At 40.8% G+C, this 23,304-nt stretch overlaps 1 protein-coding gene across 3 annotated transcripts in view; it reads left to right on the plus strand.

Annotated features, from left to right (window-relative positions):
* FSHR (follicle stimulating hormone receptor) overlaps positions 1-23,304 on the plus strand; it is a 190,920-nt gene that overhangs the window by 161,999 nt on the left and 5,617 nt on the right. For all 3 annotated transcript variants that reach the window (XM_015112328.3, XM_001114171.5, XM_028831684.2), the window contains 4 exons: positions 1,413-1,490; positions 6,959-7,027; positions 7,136-7,210; positions 21,273-21,458. In XM_015112328.3, the coding sequence (XP_014967814.1) occupies positions 1,413-1,490; positions 6,959-7,027; positions 7,136-7,210; positions 21,273-21,458 (408 nt within the window). The remainder of the gene's footprint in view (positions 1-1,412; positions 1,491-6,958; positions 7,028-7,135; positions 7,211-21,272; positions 21,459-23,304) is intronic.

Raw genomic sequence — 23,304 nt, forward strand, 5'->3', positions numbered from 1 at the left:
CCAAAGGCATTGCTCTGAGTTAGCAAAGATAGGGAGGCCAGAAGTGAGGTCTTTGATTTCACCTGCAGGCCAGTCAATATCAGTTTGGAGGAAATTGACAGACCCCTCAATAAGAGTATTGTTCACAAAACCAGCATATAGCAAAATCAAAAAGTTGCTCATTTTTTCACTATTTGGTGCTTTAATTACTGCCCTCCACACACATACACAACACCCCCTCTATGCCAGCATCCTATCCTCTCCTTTCTAGAATTTCTATGCTGCCCTGGGCACAAAGAAACTATCTAACACATTCACATTAAAGAGTTAATGACAGGTTGTGTTTGCCTTTTCCCAAGGTATTTGTATTTTGAAAAAGAAAGAGGAAAGGTAGCATATAATGGCAATTATTTCCAATAGTGAAATTGTAAGAATATGGACAGATCCAAAAGGAAGAGATGCGGAAGGGGTGTAAGGAGTTAGGAGAGAGGAAGGAGCTAAGCAGGGAGGGAGAAGAGAAAGAAGAAAATACGAAAATCTTTCAGAATTTCTCAAATTGTTCCAAGCTGTTCACTACATTACTTCTACAGCTGTTACTTCCATATTTACTTCTACATGTTAGATCAGACCTAACAGGGAAGATTGATGGGGGAAATAAGGAATACAAACAGAAAATGAGACTTTCCTCATCTTTCATTCAGAAAAATAAAAATCAATGATAAAACCATTCGGAGACCCAAGGAAAATAGTCAGAAGGAAACTAGTTGTAAGAAGGGGGTTGACATGAGGAGAAGGCCCAACTAAGATAACCAAAGAAGTTAGACAGGAGGTGAAAGGTCAACTTAAGTGTTGTTACATTAAGGTGAAATTATTTAAGAAAACCTTCAGAAGAAAAAAGTGGGCCACACACAGTGGCCAATGGCTATAATCCAGCACTGTGGGAAGCCAAGGCAGACGGATCACTTAAGCACAAGGGTTTGAGACAAGCTTGGGCAACATGGTGAAACCCTGACTTTACGAAAAAATACAAAAATCAGCTAGGCATGGTGGTGCACACCTGTAGTCCCAGCTATTCCAGAGGCTGAGGTGGCAGGATCACTTGAGCCTGGGAGGTTGAGGCTACAGTGAGTTGTGATGGCACCACTGCACTCCAGCCTGGGTGACAGAGCAAGAGACCCTGTCTCAAATAAAAAAGAAAGAAAAAAAAAGACTGAATGTCTGCAATTCCATTTGTAAGAACATACTAAAGATAAATTAGAGACAATTTTTTCTCCCAACTTTGAGCTGATGAGCTGACCATCTTCTTAACAACAACTAATTATATTAATACATTGCCTCAGCTAAAGACCACATCATGCCAGTTAAACTAAATGTTGGAAGGTTACATGAGTAGGGCTGATGTATATATCTTATTTGTCTGTACTTTCTTCTAGAGATATTCAAGATAACATAAACATCCACACAATTGAAAGAAATTCTTTCGTGGGGCTGAGTTTTGAAAGTGTGATTCTGTAAGTAAGGGGAAAAAAAATCCAACAGAGTAACATTTAATTTTTCATTTAGTGATCTCTTTCTCATAATTGGATGCTCCTTTTGTGTTTGGGTAACTTTGGCATTTCTCCACTTAAATCACTCTCCGGTTCTGCGTTTTTCTCTCGTCTTTACATTTCAGAATCACAATGTGGAGTCATGTTAATAATTTATGACTCTGTGGTGTGATTCAAGTATTTAAAATTGCTGTTTGAATGATGGTCCCCTGTGTACAACATCTGTTCCAAAGGACAGAATAACTCATGCATCAACAAAGCTAGTTATTGCCTGGCAAGGCTTTTGTTGCCCCAAGAAAAAGATCAGGAAGGAGGCCCAATCAGGAAGATAAGGCAATTCCCTCATAACCATGTCAAGCAGCTCCTGCTGAGGCCCATGCTGAGCATAAGATGACTTCTCATTTTCTTGAAACAATCACATTTTTTAATGAGCTTGAGTTCCTCTCTCCGACTTTTGGGAAATCCTTTTAAATGCACTCTGTGTTGTTAATGAAAGACCTTCTAGTCATTTATGCCAGTAGCCCCTGTAGCAGTTTATCCACTCACCAGGATGGCCAAGAAATAGGACAGTATGGCTTACCTAAGTATGCCTGGGATCCATGAAAGTTAGATGCACAGAATGGCATTTGGAGACCCAGTAATTGCAATCACTTCCGTAAGATATGAAAAGCATTTATTTTGTCGATTTCACAAATTGTTGTGTTTTTTAAAAAATACAACAGTATGAGTTTTTAAAATATGCCTATATGTACAAAAGGTAAATTCCAGCCCATAAAGAATTTTAGCCCTCTTCAATTATATGATTCAGAGACCCAGTTGTTAAAAGAAAAAAGAAATAGTAGAGAGATTATGACACTTTGATGAGTAAAGCTAAGCTCTGTATTTGATGTAAATTAATTACAGAGAACAATGGAAAAAGTTTGAAAACAGATTAGCATAGAAATGGAATGTATGCAGGGAACAATACAATTAAATCAAAGGAATGTATTCAAAATACATAATTAGAACAAAAGTTATAGGTGAGTGATACCGAATCATTTCACGTAAGCTCATGATATTTGAAGTGTGTGTGTGTGTGTGTGTGTTGAGATGAGGTGATCGGGTACAGAAAGGGTGAGCAAGAGAAAGCAAAAGGAATAAACTAAAATGCAATCAGAATGAATGATATACAAAGGGAAAAAAAGCACTTATTCTAAGAGTAAAGAAGGAATAATTTAATCTGACTGGTCTGTGATGCAAGAGTTAAAGGAAGAGTTAAATAAGGGAAAGCAAGCTAAGAAAATGTTTTTAAAATAGGCTTTTAGAGATGAGGGTAGTTAGCTTGGGAGTTGGCAAGGGGCAGGCAGAGGGAACAGAATAATAAAGACCATGAAGACCACTCACCTTTTATAAAAATAAAAATAATTGGTCAGGCGCGATGGCTCATGCCTGTAATCCAAGCACTCTGGGAGACCAAGGCGGGCGGATCACGAGGTCAGGAGGTTGAGACCATCCTATCTAATACAGTGAAACCCCATCTCTACTAAAAATACAAAAAAAAAAAAATTAGCTGGGCATGGTGGCAGGCGTCTGTATTCCCCGCTACTCAAGAGGCTGAGGCAGGGGAATCGCTTGAACTTGGGAGGCAGAGTTTGCAGTGAACGGAGATTGCGTCACTGCACTCCAGCCTGGACAACAGAGTGAGACTCCGTCTCAAAAAATAATAATAAAAAATAAAATAAAATAGAAATAAAAAATTAAAATTAAAAAAATAATAATACAAAGAGCTTGTGCAAAACAGTCAATACATAAGTCGTATTGACCTGCTGAATTGTGAAACAAATGTAACAGTAAAAGATTCCCGGGCTACTTCACAGAGGGAGATTAGTGATAAATGTAATTAGTTATACCTGGATGTTTATGTTTATTTGGGTCTTTCTTAAAATATGTTCATCTATGTTTATTTTAAATACGGAGACTTAAAATAAATGTTATAATGTGGCAAACATTCAATTTTTTATAGAAAATATATAATTAAGTGGGAGTATGCTCATATCATTCTCGTAGTTTTGCATAGTGTGTTTATATTGCTCTCACAGTATCACTGACCTGATTTTTTTGTCCAACCGTAAGACAGAAGGCAAAGCACTTTAAGTGACCTGGTCTCAACTCTCCCCAAGTAGAGGCAAAGAACCCGAGGAAGTAAGAACTTCTGACATAGCTTTGCAAACCCAAAGCTACAAAAGAAACATATAGATCCTGTCTGCTTTTTCCTAACTCCTGTTCATGTACCCTAATTTCTCAGAATTTAGGAACACACTTTTCAGGAAAGGAGTTTTCTTTCAAGAGTGAATGTTTCTCAAACATCTCTCTAAAGGATAAATTCACTTTTGTGGAAACAGTATCTATTGTTCTTATTTTGGCTGTCCCTTAATCCATAGACAATAAAATCATGTAATTCATACTTAACACAACTTAAGTCTCCAATCGTTTCTAGTTTAGCAGCTTCGATGCAGGGGTGCTTTCTTCCTATGGGGACATTTAAGCACACTCAGGGGAAAAAAAAAAAAAAGCATGGCAAATGGCACTGATGACTGTCAAAGTATTCTATGGATAGCCATTTTCAAAATTCTGGAAATACTACACAGCTATAAAAAAGAACAAGATCATATCCTTTGCAGCAACATGGATAGAGCTGGAGGTCAATTCTAAGCAATTCTAAGCAAACTAACACAGGAACAGAAAACCAAATACCACATGTTCTCTCTTATAAGTAAGAACTAAACAATGAGAACACATGGATTCTAGGAAGGGAACAACAGACACTGGGGCCTACTTGAGGGAGGAGCGAGAGGATCAGAAAAAATATCTATTGGGTACTACGCTTATCACCCAGGTGATGGAATTATTTGTACACCAAACCCCATGACATGCAGACTACCTATGTAAAACACCTGTACATGCTCCCCTGCAACTGAAAGTTGAAAAAAATTCTGAGGCCCTGTTCTAAAAGTAAATATATTTTTAAAGCAACCAGCAGTGAAGGATTATCAGACACTAGCCTAGTGAATCAGAGAAGTGAGCAATAAAAACCCACTATGTAGAGGCTTCTGAGCCCTTCCCAACCCGCACTGAGCCCAGGTAAGCAGAGTGCCTGAATGGGGAAAGCACTCAGCTATGGCCAGCCAGGAGAATGTCCTAATTCAGAAGAAATAAAACGAGGCGACATGCATGACAGCTCCCAGCACTCTGGCCTCAGGAGAGGCCTGCTTCATACATGCTTCCTCTGTTCCTCAGTCAGCCCATCTCCCTTGCCTGCCCCTCAATGAGTTTTAAAGGGCCAAGTCCCCAGCACCTCTACTCTTTAGGGTGAGAGCAGAGTGTGCTTCTGTAGCTTCCTGAGCCTCTGCTGAGTGAGCACACTGGCCTCGTTCCCAAGGACACAAAAGGGTTAAGGTAAGCCTGTGATGCAGTTATTCCTTAGTTGATGTTCTGCCGAGGTTGTTGTGGTCATCATCATCATCATCATCTGGTTTTCATATAGGTACTTCCTCTCTTAAGAGACCAGGGGTGCATGTAATAAATGTCAGTTTCCCTTCGTTACTAGTTTTAGATTCCCACAGACTAACGTAAACCCAAGGGCAGCAGTTCTGAACATAATTTTTTATGCGTGTGATGATCCACTGTTGATAGCATGAAATACCATCCTCCTCCCCACATGATGGTATCTGTTGATTGAGATAATCCATAAAGACAAAGGGAAATTTGAATACAATAATTATTTAAAATTAGTTTATGTTTTATTTGATTATAGCAACATCGATTTACAGGACAGTTATATGCAAGAAATATCAATTATCTAATCGACAGGCAAATAGGTGGAGCCTGTATGGATTAAGGATCAGCCAACTACATATAACCCAGAGGCTAAATCCAGCTCATGAGCTAAGACAGCAAACACTAACAATGGATCTAAGTTAAGCAAAATGTTATCTCCCAGTAAAAATTCTCTTAATATTACACCTATATTACAAAAAAAATAATTATTACACTTTGAATTTGGTCAATAAAAAATTGTGGAAATTGTTTCATAAGTACCTAAAGTACTTACATAATATTTTTTATTTTTGCCTTTTGGCCCATAAAACCTAAACTTTACTATCAGGCCCTTTACAGAAAAAGTTTGCTGAATCCTGTATTTGATCCAAATCCCCCAGGGATCCACATCCCACAGCTGCCCCAGCAACTTCCACTATCCTGCAACAGTCAGGAGTCCGGATGTGCCTGGGATAGGCTTTCTCAAATGGCATGGGGGTGCATAGCAACTTCTTTGCCATCAGAACCCACCAACTGGTTGTGGATGTTTTAAAAGATTTACATTGCCCTTTTCTGGATTTCTTTAGCTAATTAATTTTCAAGAGGAGGAGAAAGACATACAGTTGTTCCGCTGTGACTTTAAGTGTTTTCTGGCTGCCCATGGCAGGCCAGGAAAGAGTCCTGGACACACAGGAGCTTCTCTGGGTCAGCTTTCTGAACAGTGTTATTTGCAAACCCACTAAGCCAGACAGGGTAAAGAACCTGACAGCAAAACAGGAGCAGGTGGTCAGAGGCTCTTCGGGCTAAGCTCTCCTGACCTTGGTATCTGTTTTTGCTTTCAGATCCACTCAGGAGCAGAGCAAGGCAGAGCTATAGCCCAAGGTGTCCTTGGGCTCCACTGTCCAGGGAACCCTGCTCACTGACCTTCTTAGCACAATCAGGATGGCTGTTCTACACCCATCTCCACCTCCCCCAGAACCTCCTCCCATGCCCATTCACATCACCTTGCCCTGCCACAGCCCACATTCTCTGTAATTGATTTCTCTTCCTTTCTGGCTTAACCCAGAGCCACCTCCACAAACCTCCAATAACCAGGTCCCTATGGGTCACAGGAGATGTTCAGGTTGTCTGACAACTTAATTAGATCACTTTTGATGACAGCCAGGCCTGCTGCTGTGGGTGATCACGGGTGAAAGGCTTCAGGCCTTAGAGAAAGGTGACACAAAACGTTCTTTCTCTGTCTTATAAACACTTGTTCAATAATTGTATGATTCCTGTCCTTCAGGATGAGAAAGATCTGTCGCTCCCCGCATTGCTTCTCTATACACAAATGATGTGTGTAAAGACCTTAGTTATAGAATCCAGGCTGCTCTGCCTAAGTGTGCCTTTTCAAACTTAAATTTCATTTATTCCTTTGAAGAGGTAATACATGCACATAATACAAACTTCAAAAGTTACAAAAGATTATACAGCAATAAATCAGTCTTCCTCCCACCCGTGTCCCCAGGCTTTAAAGGTGGCATTTTCTTTATGCCTCTAACCTGTGCTGTCTGCCCTTGCTCAGTGCTTCCAATTATGAAACCCCTGTATTGTTTGCATCTGACATTATTGGTTTTATAATAAGCCTTTTATTTCAGATGGCTGAATAAGAATGGGATTCAAGAAATACACAACTGTGCATTCAATGGAACCCAACTAGATGAGCTGTAAGTAGCCCTGACTATTCTTCCAGCCCATTTAAAGGGAAATGGCTCTTATAACAGCAATATTTATGTGGCTTTGTGTTTTCCTTCTTTCCTCAACCCCATCCCCAGGAATCTAAGCGATAATAATAATTTAGAAGAATTGCCTAATGATGTTTTCCACGGAGCCTCTGGACCAGTCATTCTGTGAGTAGCTTTCCCCATTTCTGTGTGTAAGAGCTCAGTTTGTGTAAGTTAGAAGTCAACTCTGCAGCTAGGGGAGAAGCTTCCAAGGCACCACTGGCCATCAAGTTCAATTTTTATTCATGTCATCTGCCACGATTTAGAGAGACAATTTAAGGCTTATCCACAGTCTAACTCTCCATAAAAAAGCAATACTAATAATAACATGTAATGAGCATGCACAGAGTGTCAGATGATGTTCTAAGAAGCTAAGATGCATTTTCTTGTTTAATCCTTATAATCACCCCCTGCGGTAGGACCTCTTATTCCCATTTTACAGAAGGAAAAACTGGCTTCCCTGGAGAGGTTAATTCACTCACTCAAGGTTATACAAGAGTTACAGCAGGGATTTAAACTGATCTAACTCATGGTACAGACCCACATCCACTCGACTATGTGTCTCTTCCCTGGAAAGGAAAGCACAATTCTCCATCATCCTCAACACCCAGGAGCTTCCTTCAATCCAATGAGACCTATATATACATTATTTTTGGATCCTCTTTCCAAATCCCTTGTGATACATTCTGTGCCTCATAGTCCTGCATCAGCACCTCTCCTCTTGTCATTTCCTTACTTCCATCTTTCCCTCCAAAAGTGACATTCCCATCTTCTCTTCTTGCCTATACTTCCCCTTCCATCAAGGATCATTCCAAAGTTCTACCTCCGCAAGTCTCTCTGACAACCTCACCATCAGCGACTTCTTCCCGTGGCTCTCATGGCCTTTATGGCTTCTTTGGTGGGGGGACAATCTGCATCACAATCACAAAAAGGCTTTTTAAAAATGTGTTCCTGGCCTCTAAGCAAGACCTACTACATTTACTGAAGAAAGTACTTCAAGAATGAAGAAAGGAACCCAAAAGGAGAGAATGAGGTACAAGAAGGAATGGTGAGCAGAGAAATAGATAAGCATGTTAATAAATCTACAATTTTACTAAAGGATCCTTACGTAATCTGCCTGAAGTCAAGTCAGGCATTTAGGAGCCACCCACCTGAACGTCTTATTTGGCAGTTGGCATATGCTACTATGTGTGGTTATCTACCCACCTACCCACCAACCATCTATATGTGTCACTTTTGTCTTCACCAAATAGCTAATATTCTCCTTCAGGCTGGAGCCTGTATACCTCTAGAATTAGACCTCGTATGGAGAGTCAGAATTTTAAATATTTATTATTAATGATAAAGGGTGTGTTGTGATCCATACGTGAGATTCTGCTGCTTTGAAGAAATAAATATACACTTTAGGGTAGATTTCTCATCCTGACCATGTTCAAAGATTATTTGAGAATGCCTGGTTTGAGATAGACAACCTATGCAAATGGAGTATCAGTGTGATTAAAGCAGAGATATAGAGCAGACTTCCTTGGTTTAGACCAATTCTTACCTCTCTAAGCCTCAGTTTCCTCACCTAAAAAACGGCCAAAAAATACCTATTTCCTATTATTTGAAGCATAAAACACAAACACATTAATATTTTTTCACTCATCAAATACATTTTTAAGCAAGACTGATCCTGTGCCATGCAGGAAACAAAGGAAAATTCTTCCTCATAGAAAGCTTATATTCTCATTGGAGGTGGGGATAGAGAGGAGTCAGGCAATACATTAAATATACAACTTAATATATCAAGTCATGATATATCTATGAAGTACAAGGAAGGACCCAAGGCTAACAAATGGAGAGTGTTGGGCATATAGTCCATGGATTCAAGTGCACTCAAGTATACAAAATACTCAAAACTTGTACTGCTTAGTTCATGTTCCCTGTTCCTAGAGTGCTTGGGAGACAAATGAATTTTGACAAGTACTTTCGATGTCTTTGACCCCCACAATAGCAGCATGTCAGTTTCACTTAGCAAAAAGCCCTAAAAGTGTTGAATGTTCCTAAGTAGGCATCTCTATCTGTTCATGGATGAATATTTAAGTGATGGGTGGGTTTCCATATGTGACCTGTACCAGGTACAATATTGAATCTATAGCATCTTAACCTACTACCTGCTCCTGAGAATAGTGAAGTTGGATGAGATCCCCCAACTCCTTCGTTATCCAGCTGAAGAAATCAGAACCAGAGGAGGGAAGTGATCTGTTAAAGATCACACTGCAACTAGAAGGGGCAGTCTGGACCAGAAACTAGGTCTTCTGCCTCACATTCCATGTGTTCCCACCATACCATGTTGCCATAAATACGTTTAATTCAACATCTAAAAGTTATTCGGTGAGGCCCCCTGCAACTGGTTGTGAGCTAAAATAGAGAGGAAAATAACTATTAACACCAGCCTCCCAGTCTAAGAACACGAGTCAATGTTACATAAACATGGCACAGAAGAACATCTCCTGAGGTTGCACAAGCAGATTTCAGGCTAAGACACTGCACAATGTATCTCATAAGAATGTTTAACAGAGAACACAAAACTTGAATCCCCCATCCAGCCCCACTGTGAATACAGGCAAGAAGAGAACCTCTGTGAAAGCATCGGAAGCAATTCTGCACGGTCCTCAAGTTATAGGCCCATTGTTTTATCCTTCTTACCACAGGAACACATCTGTCTAGAATTAAGTGAATAAAATTTACAGAAATTCCATGGAATTAGGAAGCACTCTCCATGACTTAAAAAGGTAGAGAGTGATAATACATTCCCACATATTTTCATCTCAGTGCAGGATCCTGGCTGGAAGCCCGGCCTATAATTTCTAATTTCCTCTCCTCCCTCTGGGGCCAAAAGAATTGTTCACCTTAACATCAAGCCACCCTTTCTGGGGCTTTCAGATTAGTCCATAGATGTTCTTCAAGCCTCTCCTCCTACTGACTTGAGATGCAAGAAGACGAATAACCTATTCCACATCCCACTTCTGCAACCAGATACACTAAACCATCTAAAGCCTGGCCTGAGAGGTGCCTGTGCAGGTGTGCAGTAGACCAGCCCACTCAGGTGACGAGGTAAGAGGTGAGAACAGGAGTATGCGTAGGCTATTCAGATCACAGTAGGTGCAGATCATGCTGACCTTGACTGTACCTTGGGTCAGATTGCTGTCCCCACTCCCACATACACCAAAAAAGACTGTGATATATCTGCATGCAGGAGGTTTACTGGAGGGTGCTTTCAGAATGTACAGGGAATGCTTGATGGAAGCAGAATCAGGGTAATGCATTTGCAGCAAAAGGCTCAGCTGATCCCATGGGGAGATCTGGAGTTAAGATGGTCCTTCAAGATTGTACTGAATTAAGGTAAGGGGCAAGTCCTCCATATCAAGAATCACTGGGTGCAGGCTGTCCCTGGGGAGGAGCCAAACTCCTGGGGAGGAGTAAGTCAGCTGAGAGCAATTCCCAGAGTAGACTCGGCTATGAGCCACCTCAGCTGCGAGTGGTTCTCAGCTGCCCTAGAGCAGCATCTTCAGAGTTGGATGGGGTTTTTTTGGGGGGTGGGGGGGTTGGGGTTTTTTAAATCACTCATGCTGGAGTGCAGTGGTGCCATCATAGCTCACAGCAGCCTTAAACTCCTGAACTCTAGCGATCCTCCTGCCTCAGCTTTCTGAGTAGCTGGGACTACAAGCGTGTACCACCACACCTGGCCATTTCTGTTATTGTAGAGACAGGGTCTTACTACGTTATCAATGCTGATCTCAAACTCCTGGCCTCAAGTGATTCTCCCGCCTTGGACTCCCAAAGCACTGGAATTACAGGTGTGAGTTGTAACACCCAGCCCCTACCTTTAGCATTTTTGATTCAGTAGGTCAGGGTTGTGGCCTGATAACTTGTATCTCTAACATCTTCCTAGTAAAACTGATGCTGCTGGTCCAGAGTGCTCTCTGAGAATCGCTGCCCTAGGACCAGTGTTGGGAATTGGGAAGCCTTGCTCAGTCTCCAAAATATCTCCTCCACAAGCCAACTGTGGTGAATCTTCCCCCATCACTGGCTCAGGCCTTTTTCCCCAGTGGATATATGCAAGGAATTCTAAGAAAACTAAGGGGCACACACTCAAACTGATGATAGTTCCTTTCCTGAAGGCAAAATTTCTAGTTGAGTGAAGAATAGGGAACCTCTGAACACCTGAAGGTGCACGGGTGCACTGTTCCATTGCAAAGAAAGATAGACGCAGAGAAAGCCAGCAGCACACAAACAAGCTTCAGAGGAGCAGCTCAGCATCCTCATTTCCCCCTTACGAGTCTTGACCTTGAACATCAGCAGCCATCTGAGTTTTTACCTGATATTCTGAACTCACTCAAGGTTGTTTTTTTTAAGCAATCGAGCAATTGCTGTTTCTTTAGGAAACAGTTTCCTGTGGGGAAAATTTAATGCATTGCCTTTGCAGACTGGAGCCAGTACAATCATATTCTGATGGTTTATCAAATTGATTTGGCTATAGCTCAGATTCATTTGATAGTTCAGATTCAAACACTGAGTTATTTGTATAAGAATGATTCTCTTCCATTACCAGTGTACCCACAGTTCTATAGATAGTAAATTGCCTTTTTATCCAGCCTGGGATCATGAAAGAGAGGTCTTCTAACCATCTGTCAGTGTAGTATACACAAAAATGTGCTCTCACTTATGGAAATGATTGACCTGTAATAACATCTTTGCTGGGAAAAATAGAAATTGTTCAAATCAAATTTGTGGCACTGGCTATAACACACTTTATTAAATGGGGCACAGAGTGCTTTTTAACTCCTGCCTCTCCTGCCTCGGCTTCTTACTACCTTCCTACCCATGCAGTCTCTCTTGCTACTCTGTATCTCAAAAGGAAGTCCTAACAATGTTGAAACAATTTTAAATTACTAAATCTCTTCTGTGCAAGTCATAATCCCATGGGGTCTCCATTGGTCTTTTCAGCATTTAAATTCTCAAAACTACTCACTGTCTGAATATAGCATGCGTTGCAATGTTAAAAGTGGTATTTTTAAAAGAAAGACCAAAATCATTAGAACAGACCAGCCTGAAAGATAAAGTTTAAAAACACCAGCCCACAACTACCCCTTCCCCCTTTTCCAGCCCGCCAGTTCCAGGCACAAGGGCAGGAATAAGTAAGGGCAGGAATAAGTAAGTAAACATTCACAAGGGCAGGAATAAGTAAGTAAACAAGGGCAGGAATAAGTAAATAAACATTCTCAAGTACTCATTGAAGGCATCAAGTCTTATATGACATACATTTAGTGGATGCTGATTAAACACCTACTGTGTGTCTGGCAAGGGGTAAGAAATAGATGTAAAAATGAAAAACAGTACCTACTGTAATGCATCTGGCCAAGGGATGAATGTTACTTCCCAGCACAATAAGCACTGCAGAAATTTTCACAAATGGCTACAGTAACATAGAGCAGATGCCTAATAAATCCTTGTCATCATATCACACAATGACTTTTAACATGGGAAGCGATAGTGTGGGAGGAGACAACCTCTGTCATCCTAGGCCTGAATTTCTGCAATAGCCACTTTGTCCCCTTCCTACCCTCAATCCTTTCCCCTTCCATTAGTTTACCAACTATTTATTGAACACATACCATATGCTGGTATCAGGGTTCTCAAGAGTAATCTTACAAAAATCCACCTTTGAATAAAACCATTCTTCTGCTCATATAAATACTAAACTCTTCTGCCTGACTATCAAGGCTCTGAGATCTAATCCCATCCCATGGTTCTCTTTACTCCTTGAAGTATGGTTGCCCAGAATAACTATTCTAAATACCCCTCACTGTGTAATGATTTATTTTTTGGGCCTCTCTCTAAGCCTATCTTTAGGAAATAGCCATTGTATTAGTCAAGGTTCTTCAAAGACAGAAACGAGAGAGAGAGAGAGAGAGAGAGAGAGAGGAGAGGGGATTTTATTATTAAAGTTCTGGGATACATGTGCAGAACATGCAGGTTTGTTACACAGGTATTCACGTGCCATGGTGGTTTACTGCACCCATCAACCCATCATCTACATTAGGTATAACTAAAGGACATAGAGACATGAAAAAACCCTCAAAAACATCAGTGAATCCAGGAGCTGGCTTTTGGAAAAGAATAACAAAATAGATAGACTGCGAGCCAGACTAATGAAGAAGAAAAGAGAATAATCAAATAGACACAATAAAAAATGATAAAGGAGATACCACCACTGATCCCACAGAAATACAAACTACCATCAGAGAATACTATAAACACCTCTAAGCAAATAAACTAGAAAATCCAGAAGAAATGGATAAATTCCTGGACACATACACCCTTCCCAAGACTAAACCAGGAAGAAGTTGAATCATTGAATAGACCAATAACAAGTTCTGAAATTGAGGCAGTAATTAATAGCCTACCAACCAAAAAACGCCCAGGACCAGACAGATTCACAGCCAAATTCTACCAGAGGTACAAAAAGGAGCTGGTACCATTCCTTCTCAAACTATTCCAAATGATAGAAAAAAGAGGGACTCCTCCCTAACTCATTTTATGAGGACAGTATCATCCTGATACCAAAACCTGGCAGAGACAAAAAAAAAAAAAGAAAGAAAAAAGGAAAATTTCAGGCCAATATCCCTGATGAACATCAATGCGAAAATTCTCAATAAAATACTGGCAAACCAAATGCAGCAACACATCAAAAAGCTTATCCACTATGATCAAGCCGGCTTCATCCCTGGGATGCAAGGCTGGTTCAACATATGCAAGTCAATAAAAGTAATCCAACACATAAACAGAACCAATGACAAAAACCACATGATTATCTCAATAGATGCAGAAAAGGCCTTCAACAAAATTCAACACCACTTCATGCTAAAAACTCTCAATAATCTAGGTATTAAGAGAACATATCTCAAAATAATAAGAGCTATTTATGACAAACCCCCAGCCAATATCATACTGAATGAGCAAAAGCTGGAAGCTTACTCTTTGAAAACCGGCCCAATATAAAGATGCCCTCTCATCACTCCTCTTCAACATAGTGTTGGAAGTTCTGGCCAGGACAATCAGGCAAGAGAAAGAAATAAAGGGTATTCAAATAGGAAGAGAGGAAGTCAAATTGTCTCTGTCTGCAGAGAGATGACATGATTGTATATTTAGAAAACCCCATCGTCTCTGCCCAAAATCTCCTTAAGCTGATAAACAACTTCAGCAAAGTCTCAGGATACAAAATCAATGTGCAAAAATCACAAGTATTCCTATACACCAACAATAGACAAACAGAGAGCCAAATCATGAGTGAACTACCATTCACAATTGCTACAGAAAGAATAAAAATACCTAGGAATACATCTTATAAGGGATGTGAAGGACCTCTTCAAGGAGAACTATGAACCACTGCTCAAGGAAATAAGAGAAGAGAGAATTTCTTAGGGGCATTGGCTCACATGAGTATGGAGGCTGAGGAGTCCATGATAGGCTATCTGCAATCTGGAGAACTAGGGAAGCTATAGCATGGCTTGGTCCAAACTTGAAAGCTTCAGAATCAGGGAGGCCATTGGTCTAACTCTCAGTCCAAGCAAGAGGTCTGACATGCCTGTGTCAATAAGGAGACAGACGTGCCTTGGGGAGTAAGCAGAATGATATATTGGATGGATTGACTTGAATGCAATCCAATGCTTAGGTGTTAGATTGGGAAGAGGCCTGAGAACCAGGGAAATTGATGGTAAAACTCTCAGTCTGAAGTCAAAGTCCTGAGAATCCAAGGGGGTTGGGGAGGGAAACTGGTACAAATCCCTGAGTCCAAAAGCCTGATAACCTGGAGTTCTGATGTCTAAGGGTAGGAGAAGAAGGGGGTCCCAGCTTCTGGGAGAGGGCATATCTTCCTTATTTAGCCCATGGATTCACATGCCAGTCTCTTCTGGAAATACTCTGAGACACCCAGACAGAGTGCTTTAACAACTATCTGAATATTCTTTAATCCCCTCAAGTTGACACTTAAAATTAATTATCATGGTCACAATAATGTACTCCCATGAAGATGTGAATAACTGAGGTCTTTTTTTGTTACTCCCCCCAACACCCATGTATATTTGCATCATAAAAATGGAGAGTGTTTTCATAAAGGAATTAAAATCAAACATCAGATTTTTAGGCCATGTGGAAGAACTGTAGCCAGCAAATAGACCTGTGTGTGTATGATACAGTGTGCATGTTTTAAGAGAAGAGAGCAAAAAAGGGAATATACTGTAGGTAAGTCTCCAGCCAAGATCTGAACAAGATCTACTTACCCCATCTTTGTCCCTGGTAATATAAATTTCTATGGAATTTTCTAAATCTATGGAGATACTAGAGATATGTTGTATTTTCTGTCATTTCAAAATTTGGAAGTCTTGACAGGTTCCATGTTTGATCCCTTCAGACAGTAAGCTTTAAGTAAACACCTCCACAAAGACTTTTATTTCCCTGTCATCCAGGAACCACTTTTGCTTAAAAATTTGCTTTATTGAACTTTAAGTGACTTTGCCTCTTTCCTAACAAGAGCTCCCTCATCAGCATCCACCAATGAAAGATCTCAATCCCAGGACACTGACAAGATGCATTCGTCTCACAGCAGCAAAGCCATCATGTGCAAATGACAGCAGCACATATGTCTTCTAGCTGTGGTAAGAAGGAATTGAAAATAACAAGCTAGCTCCAGAACACCAAGCAATGGAAAGGCAATGAAGTTTACCAAGGAGGCTTCCCAATCTAACACCTAAACACTGGATTGCATTCAAATCAATCCATCCAGTGTATCATTCTGCTTACTCCCCAAGGCATGTCTGCCTCCTTGTTGACACTGCACAAGGTTGCTCCCTTTCTTGGTAACTTTGATATTCTCAGCCACACATACTTACCTGCTGCAGAGGCACCATTTTCCTGAGCTCACTTTAAGTCTAGATTTCTGGATTTCTCGGTCTGCCTTTCATTCATCTCCCCTTAGAATTAGCTCTTTCGTAAAATTTTTTCCAGCCTCTCATTTTTAGTACAATGGTGAGTCATGTCTGCTTTTGAGACAACTACTTACTGAATAGATTTCGTGAGCCCAAATCCATGCCAGAAATGATACAGAAGACAAAAGTCCCTTAATAATATCTGCTCTCAGGGCACTTGAAATCTGGCTGAGGAGACAAGCAAATATAAATGAAAAGACAATCATAGGAAACAATAGAAGACAAAACACAAGGTGCAAGATTCTGCAATTTGTGGAAGTCAGAGAATATCACAGTTGGCTGGGGTGATCTATTTCCTTTCCTAATCCTTCTCCAGTGTCACTCCCCAGTACATCTTCAAACAAAGCAATAAGTTTCTGGGTACTTACTACATGAAAGGCACTGCTGAGAATGCTACAGACTTCTACCTTCAAGGAGAGATAAAATACAAATAGTGCATAAAGCAAAAGATAGTCAGTGGTAAGAGAGGCAAAAAGTATACAGACTATATCCTATTGCACTCTTACTGGTTTTCAAGGAAAAATTATCTCTTCAACTGTTAAACATTATGGAGACCTCAATGGGGTTTGTTTTGGTTCTCTATTGCCTCATTAAAATTTAATGGCTTAAAACAACCATTCCATTTTGATCACAATTTTGTGTGTCAGACATTTGGATGGCGGGCCCTGATCCATGCAATGTCAGCTCGGGTGGCTGACTGGGGCCAGGGTGGGGGCCGGGAGGGGGGTCCACTTCCAAGTTGTCCCCATCACTTATGTGCCTCACACATCTGTGTTTATTGGGTGTGTTTGTGTGTGTGTGTGTCTGTGTTGTGTCTTCTCTAACTCTGTCCATACGGTTTCTCATTCTCCAGGACCTCTCTGCATGGTTTAGGCTTTTACCAATATGGCAGCCTTAGGGTATTCAGAGATTTTTCATGGCAGCTGAAGACTCTGTAAGACCAAGGAGAAGATGTCAGTGCTCTTAAAGACTAGATCTATAATGAATAGCAACATTTCTATCATATTCTTTTATCCAAAGACATCACAGTTCTGCCCAGATTCAAGGGGAGAACAAACAGACCCTCGATGGAAAAGTGTCAAAGAATTTGCAGTCATCTTTAATCCACCACAGAGTACATGAGATAACAGAATGATATTCTATGTAGTATAAAAATTTGTTTCTCTTTACAATCTTCAATTAATCCAATTTTTATGCTGTAAACCTAAGAGGGAGGCATAATTAAGAAAAATAATCTGCTTTGTATTGCTTATTTTGAAAAATGTGAAAAATGTTCAGGAGAGGCAATGATGGCCTTGGTCTAAATTGTTCCTAAAGGACTTCTAAAATGTTTTTTTCATCATGTTTCTTGGAGTGAGTCCTGCCTGAATTGTTATAGACAAAACAGGGAGTTGAGTCTCAGCCTTTGTTCTTTCCACATTTGAGAAAAAAAGAGGAACCCAAATGCCAGATAAGAACTTGGTCACAGAAAACAGGGCAAGTGTCATTAACAGAACTGGCTAGAAGAGGGGTTGCCAAAAGAGAGGAACAAGATCTCCTGCAGCCAATAAAAAAGTTGGAAATCTCTAAAACAATAGGAAGTATAAATGGAGAGAAGGCAGAGACAGCAGCAGACAGCAAAGATTCATCACAGACACAAGGGTTCATGGACCAGACTCTGATCTCCAGGGACCCCAAATCTGAAGAATCATAATAGGGAGGGAGCTAGACAAGATGCCCTGGACCACCAGAATGTTTACCTTGTGGTGATAGCAATGAGTGTTGTGAGAAGTAATTAGATTCCAGATGTATGTGGTATATAAAGTCAAGAAGTGTTTCTGAGAATTTTGATGTAGGGTATGAGAGAAAGAAAGGAGTCAAGGTAGGCATCAAAGTTTTTGCATGAACAACTGGAAAGGTGGAACAGATTTTCAGAAAAGATCAGGAAGGCCATTTTTATTATCCAAAGTCTGACCTGCCTATTAGACAACTAAGTGAAGATAAGGAGGCAAGTAAATATGAGTCTGGATTTCAAGAAAAAGAAGCAACCTAGAAATACAAATTTTAGCGCCATCAGCATATAAGTTGTATTTATGTCATAAGACTGGATGAGCTCACCTGCAGAATAAGTGAAGATGGAGAAAAGAAGTCTGGGCACTGAGTTCATGGGCACTCCTCAAGTTGGAGGTCACGGAGGAACCAGCAAATAAGAAGAAACTTCCAAGGAGTTAGGAGACAAGTATTACTAGATATACAGAAAATTGCCAGGAAGGTATAAAATTTCTAGATTTGTATGAGCCTTAAGAAGTCATCAAACATACATAGAGCAAAAATTGACAAAACTAGAAGTATAGGAATCCAAAATCATAGTTGGAGATTTTAATATAATTTTCTCAGTAGTGACAGAACAAAGCAAAAAAATCATTAAGTATATAGGAGATTTGATCTAATTAACAGCTAACAAAGAGGGGACTATGTGTACAATACACACACATACAAACATACACACACGTAACATAAAGGTAATTGTTCTGAAAATGTAAATCTTCCTGAATATCAAACAGGGGATCAGCAGTCCAGAGACTGGCAATAGTAACCACTACTAACTCTAGGACTTGAGGAACAAATGAGGAAGTCATCTTACTGATGTCCAGAAACTGGGGCAACTAGTAGAAGCTGGATCCTCCAAGGATCTGTTCAACGAGAGCTGGAGTCACGGAGAAGACTCCGTTGCTGCCTGAGACAGAGGAGGGATGAGATATGCTCTTTTACCTACCCTCCAATCTCCTGCTAGTGCCATTTGCTAAACACAATTGAAAGCTGATTGGTAAGGTGGTACCTGGGAAATGGAACTGCAGGGATCATCCCTCCTAAGAAGAGCATAGAGAAGGGCATGACATGGATGTGAGAGACAACAGGCAAATGATCAACACACTGTATACAATGACTTGTTCTTCATCCTAAGAGCAATGGGGAATCATTAAAGGGTAATCTCATAGGCATTTTTTCCATCTGCAGTACTAAGATTGCAATAGATGGTCATAAGGACAGTTATGAGACCAATGCATTTGTCTAGGCAGAGATTGTGGTGACTTAAACCAAAGTAACAGAAGAAGAGGGAAGTAGGCTGATTTGAAACACGTTTAAAAGTTAGGCTTGAGAGAACAAGACACCGATGTCGATGAGAGAGTCAAGGATGGCACCCAGGTTTCCATTATGAAAAACAGGGGAAATTGGAAGGGTCATTTGCTGAGATGGAGAAAACAAGGAAGAACATATTTACAAGAAAGATGGTAAGTTCAGTTTTGATGCAAATCATCAAAATGGTGGAGTTCAAAAAACAACTGATTATCTGGACCTGGAGTTCAGGAGTAGGATCTGAATAGGGATACACATTTTGGAAGCCATCAGCACATGCCTGGTATGTGAAACTAAGGGAATGAAAGAGATCACCTGAAAAGATTGGGTATAGTCAGAAGGGGTCTAGGTATAGAGAAATGCCAAAATTTAAAGAACAGATAAAAGAGAAGTAAAACAACAACAAAAAAAAACATCAGAAAGAAGTCAACGGAGATATCAGAGGAAAATATGTTGAGTAGAATATAATGCCAAGAAAGAGAGTATCTCAGAAAGAAGGAGCATTCTACCTGTGAAATGTAACTACAAAATAAAGGAGATCAGAACTAAGACATGGCTTTAGTGAATATTATTTCCCCAGAGGCTAAAGAGAAACTCAATTGAATTGTGAGATGAGGAAACAGTGACATCAAGTATAAACAACTAGTATAAATGTGCTTGGGAAATGGAAGTGACAAATAAGGCAGTAGTTAGGGATGGGTTTCACTGGACAATAGGAAGGCATTATAAATTTTTGAGCAAGATAATTATACAATGAAAACAAGACTTTGAAAATGTAATTTTCACCAGATTGTGAGAGCATATGGGGTAGCAAATATATATTCACACCCCCAAGTTTCATTACTCTGAGTGTCTACTGCTTTGATTTACAGGGAGTGCCAACATTAAAGATTCTTCTTCCTCAAGTATATACAAGGGTCCCCAAGGGTGCTGAAATGAACTCATCCTGGTCATCACTTGCTACCACCCCCATCAGAAGCACCCACTCATGGCCAAGCTGTTGGCCCCAACAGGTCCAAGCTGGTGCCATTTAAATCTCCTTGTTCTCACCAGCCAGTCTTGGTTTTGAAGTTTGCAACTACCAGTGGTGCTGCCAGAAAAGCACCCACATCACTGGTGCTGCTGCCAGGAAGGATGGAACTTGCAGCCCATCAGGGGCAGAGACCTGGTTAAACTGGTCATTTGTGCTGAGGTCTACTGGACAGAGACTTTCCTACCAAACAAGAATAACTGTCTCTCTCTCTTTCTGTCTGTGTTATATTTATGAAGAATAGTTGCCAGCCATTAAGTGTTTCTGTTGGTCAGGACATTCTTTATGTACTTTAACTCATCTAATTTTCACAACAACCCTCTGAAGTAGATAGGATTTTTGTCTTCCCATTTTACAGCTGAGGAAACTGAAACATGGAGAAGTGACATACTTGACCAAGGTCATAAATCTAACAGGCAGAGGGGCAAGGTAGATGTGCAGGCAGGTCTGCTGTAGATGCCAAGTTCGTAACCACCACTCTGCACTGCCACTTGGACTTTGTGCCAACACTGCCCCTACTGCCTGCCAGACTCTTCTTCCTCTTGTAGTATATTTCCTTCTTGTCCTTTTTCCTGAAATTTGGCCACAGATTCTACTCTAGCTCATCAGAAATATTTTTATAGCTAGTTTTATGGTACAGACAAATGGTCTCAATCCCTTAGTCCCATGCAAATTAGCAGGTACAAATAGACTGTAGAAGGGAAGGTGGCTAATTCTACTCACCAGCAACACTTACATCCCAAATTAGCCAGGATGTAAGTATATCCAGGAATCAGAATGGCCTATTATCTAACTCCTCCTACCAGGAACAGAAGGACCAGGACTCCTACAGAACCAAATGTCCCATTAGCCAAGTATTGATCTGGCCAAGGTGTGTTGGAGGAACTGGAGTCTCTCTCCTCATCCACGTAAGAATACCACTAGAGTGTCTGCTATTTTGCCTGCTAACCAAGAGCAAAAAATTTCAGGTCCATAGTAATCCTATTATATTTACCTTTTCTCTTTATAGAGATATTTCAAGAACAAGGATCCACTCCCTGCCTAGCTATGGCTTAGAAAATCTTAAGAAGCTGAGGGCCAGGTCGACTTACAACTTAAAAAAGCTTCCTAGTCTGGAAAAGCTTGTTGCCCTCATGGAAGCCAGCCTCACCTATCCCAGCCATTGCTGTGCCTTTGCAAACTGGAGACGGCAAATGTGAGTCTATCCTTTGAGCCCTGCTCAGGGATTTCCCCAATGTTGAACTTAGTCCATAATTTCTACATATCTGCGACATGAAGAGAATCTACTTGCAGAGAGTTCCCTGTCTCAAGCCCTTTGGCACATTTTGGGTCAAAAATTCAGTTTTGTGGAGAGTGAGGAATGCTTGCACTCTTTCATTTCTTTGAAAATGGGCTCACAGGACAGGGCTACCCATGGGGCAGAACATATACCAAGTACTAAATGAGAAAACATGAAAAATACTAAGCATAGTGCCTGACTCAGAGTTGGTGCATAATATCTGTTCCCTCTTACCCTTGTACCTTTATAGATTTAATCTTTCAAGTCCCAAACTCTGCACTTCATAAATGCCCCATCCATGTCATGTTTGGCAGGGAGATGCATAAATGCCATGCCAGAGACTGATGTACACATCTGCAGCACATCCCAATCACTCTAAGCCTCTCTAATCCACCTTGGAATCTTACTACCTCACAGGGAGGAGAAAGATTAAGACATCTCATTACTTTGGCTTTCAAAGAAAGCCAGGTTCAAGGAAGCCCAGACTTAAAGAGGATGATCTAAACAGAGACAAGTCCTAGTACCTAACTGGTTAAAAAACTGAGGTAATCATAGAAAGGATCTGGAGAGAGTAAACAGAAAGTCGCCTTGGAGATTGTATGCACGCCCCAGACATTTAAACGATGCATTGGAGGTAAGAATTTACTTAGTATGAAAGTTCTAAAAGCTCTCACTCTCCTCTGAGCTCACCTACATAAGCCACACCATGTAGTTGCACTCAAAATGTTTTCCAAGTAGCTGGGAGTCTCTCCTCAGACCCTTCTGAAGGATTTGTAGAAAAATAGCTGTTTTTCAGAATCTGCATGCATCACTGGGATATTATCCAGAATGGGCACACTTCATAGATGAGCTCAAGAGCCAGGAAATTTCTCCCTGACAACCAGAATTCTTAAGGTCCTGGGCTGAAGCAGTGGCTTGCCTCTTTTATATTCCACGTAAGAATTATTCTATCCAGAGTGAGAAAGATACCAATTTTGCACCAAGTCCCTGGAACTGAATACCCCGAAGGAGAAATAAAGAACATTAAGATTGGCCAGGCGAGGTGGCTCACACCCGTAATCCCAGCACTTTGGGAGGCCAAGGCGGAACAACTCCTTGAGCCCAGGAGTTTGAGACCAACCTGGGTAATGTGGTGGGACCTCGTCTCTACAAAAAAATGAAGAAAATTAGCCATGTGTGGTGGCACATGCCTGTAGGCTTAGCTACTCGGGAGGCTGAAGTGGGAGGATTGCTTGAGCCCAGGTGGTTGAGGCTGCAGTGAGCCATCATCGTGCCACTGTACTCCAGCCTGGGCAGCAGAGTGAGACCCTGTCTTTAAAAAAAAGAAGAAAATGTTAAGATCACTGTGAGAGCAGCTTGCAGTGTGCTATTTGGCCCAGTTCCAACACACCCCAATAATTTGTTATCTCATCGTATTACTCAGACTCCTCTAGACATAGCCTCAAGGCTCTCCCAATTGGCATCTCCACATCTGCCTTATATTGTCCCAGGACATGAGGTCTTCTCTGATCCCTCCAGACCACTCTGCTCTCATCCCTCTAGGTTGCTGCTGTAACTCACCATCCAGGCCTGTTGGGGTACAGCAAGGAGGGGAATGTGGTTCTTCCACAACGTGCCAAAATGGAGTAACAAAAATTGTGATAGATGGTTTTCGTTTTTTATTTTTAGCAATGGGTATTTGATTTTTGTATTCATCAAATTCACACACACAAACACCACAAAATAATTATGTTATTCAGAAGATAATTTCAGATTTATTCCT

The sequence above is a fragment of the Macaca mulatta genome, chromosome 13 (assembly GCF_049350105.2).
Source record: "Macaca mulatta isolate MMU2019108-1 chromosome 13, T2T-MMU8v2.0, whole genome shotgun sequence".
NCBI lineage: Eukaryota > Metazoa > Chordata > Mammalia > Primates > Cercopithecidae > Macaca > Macaca mulatta.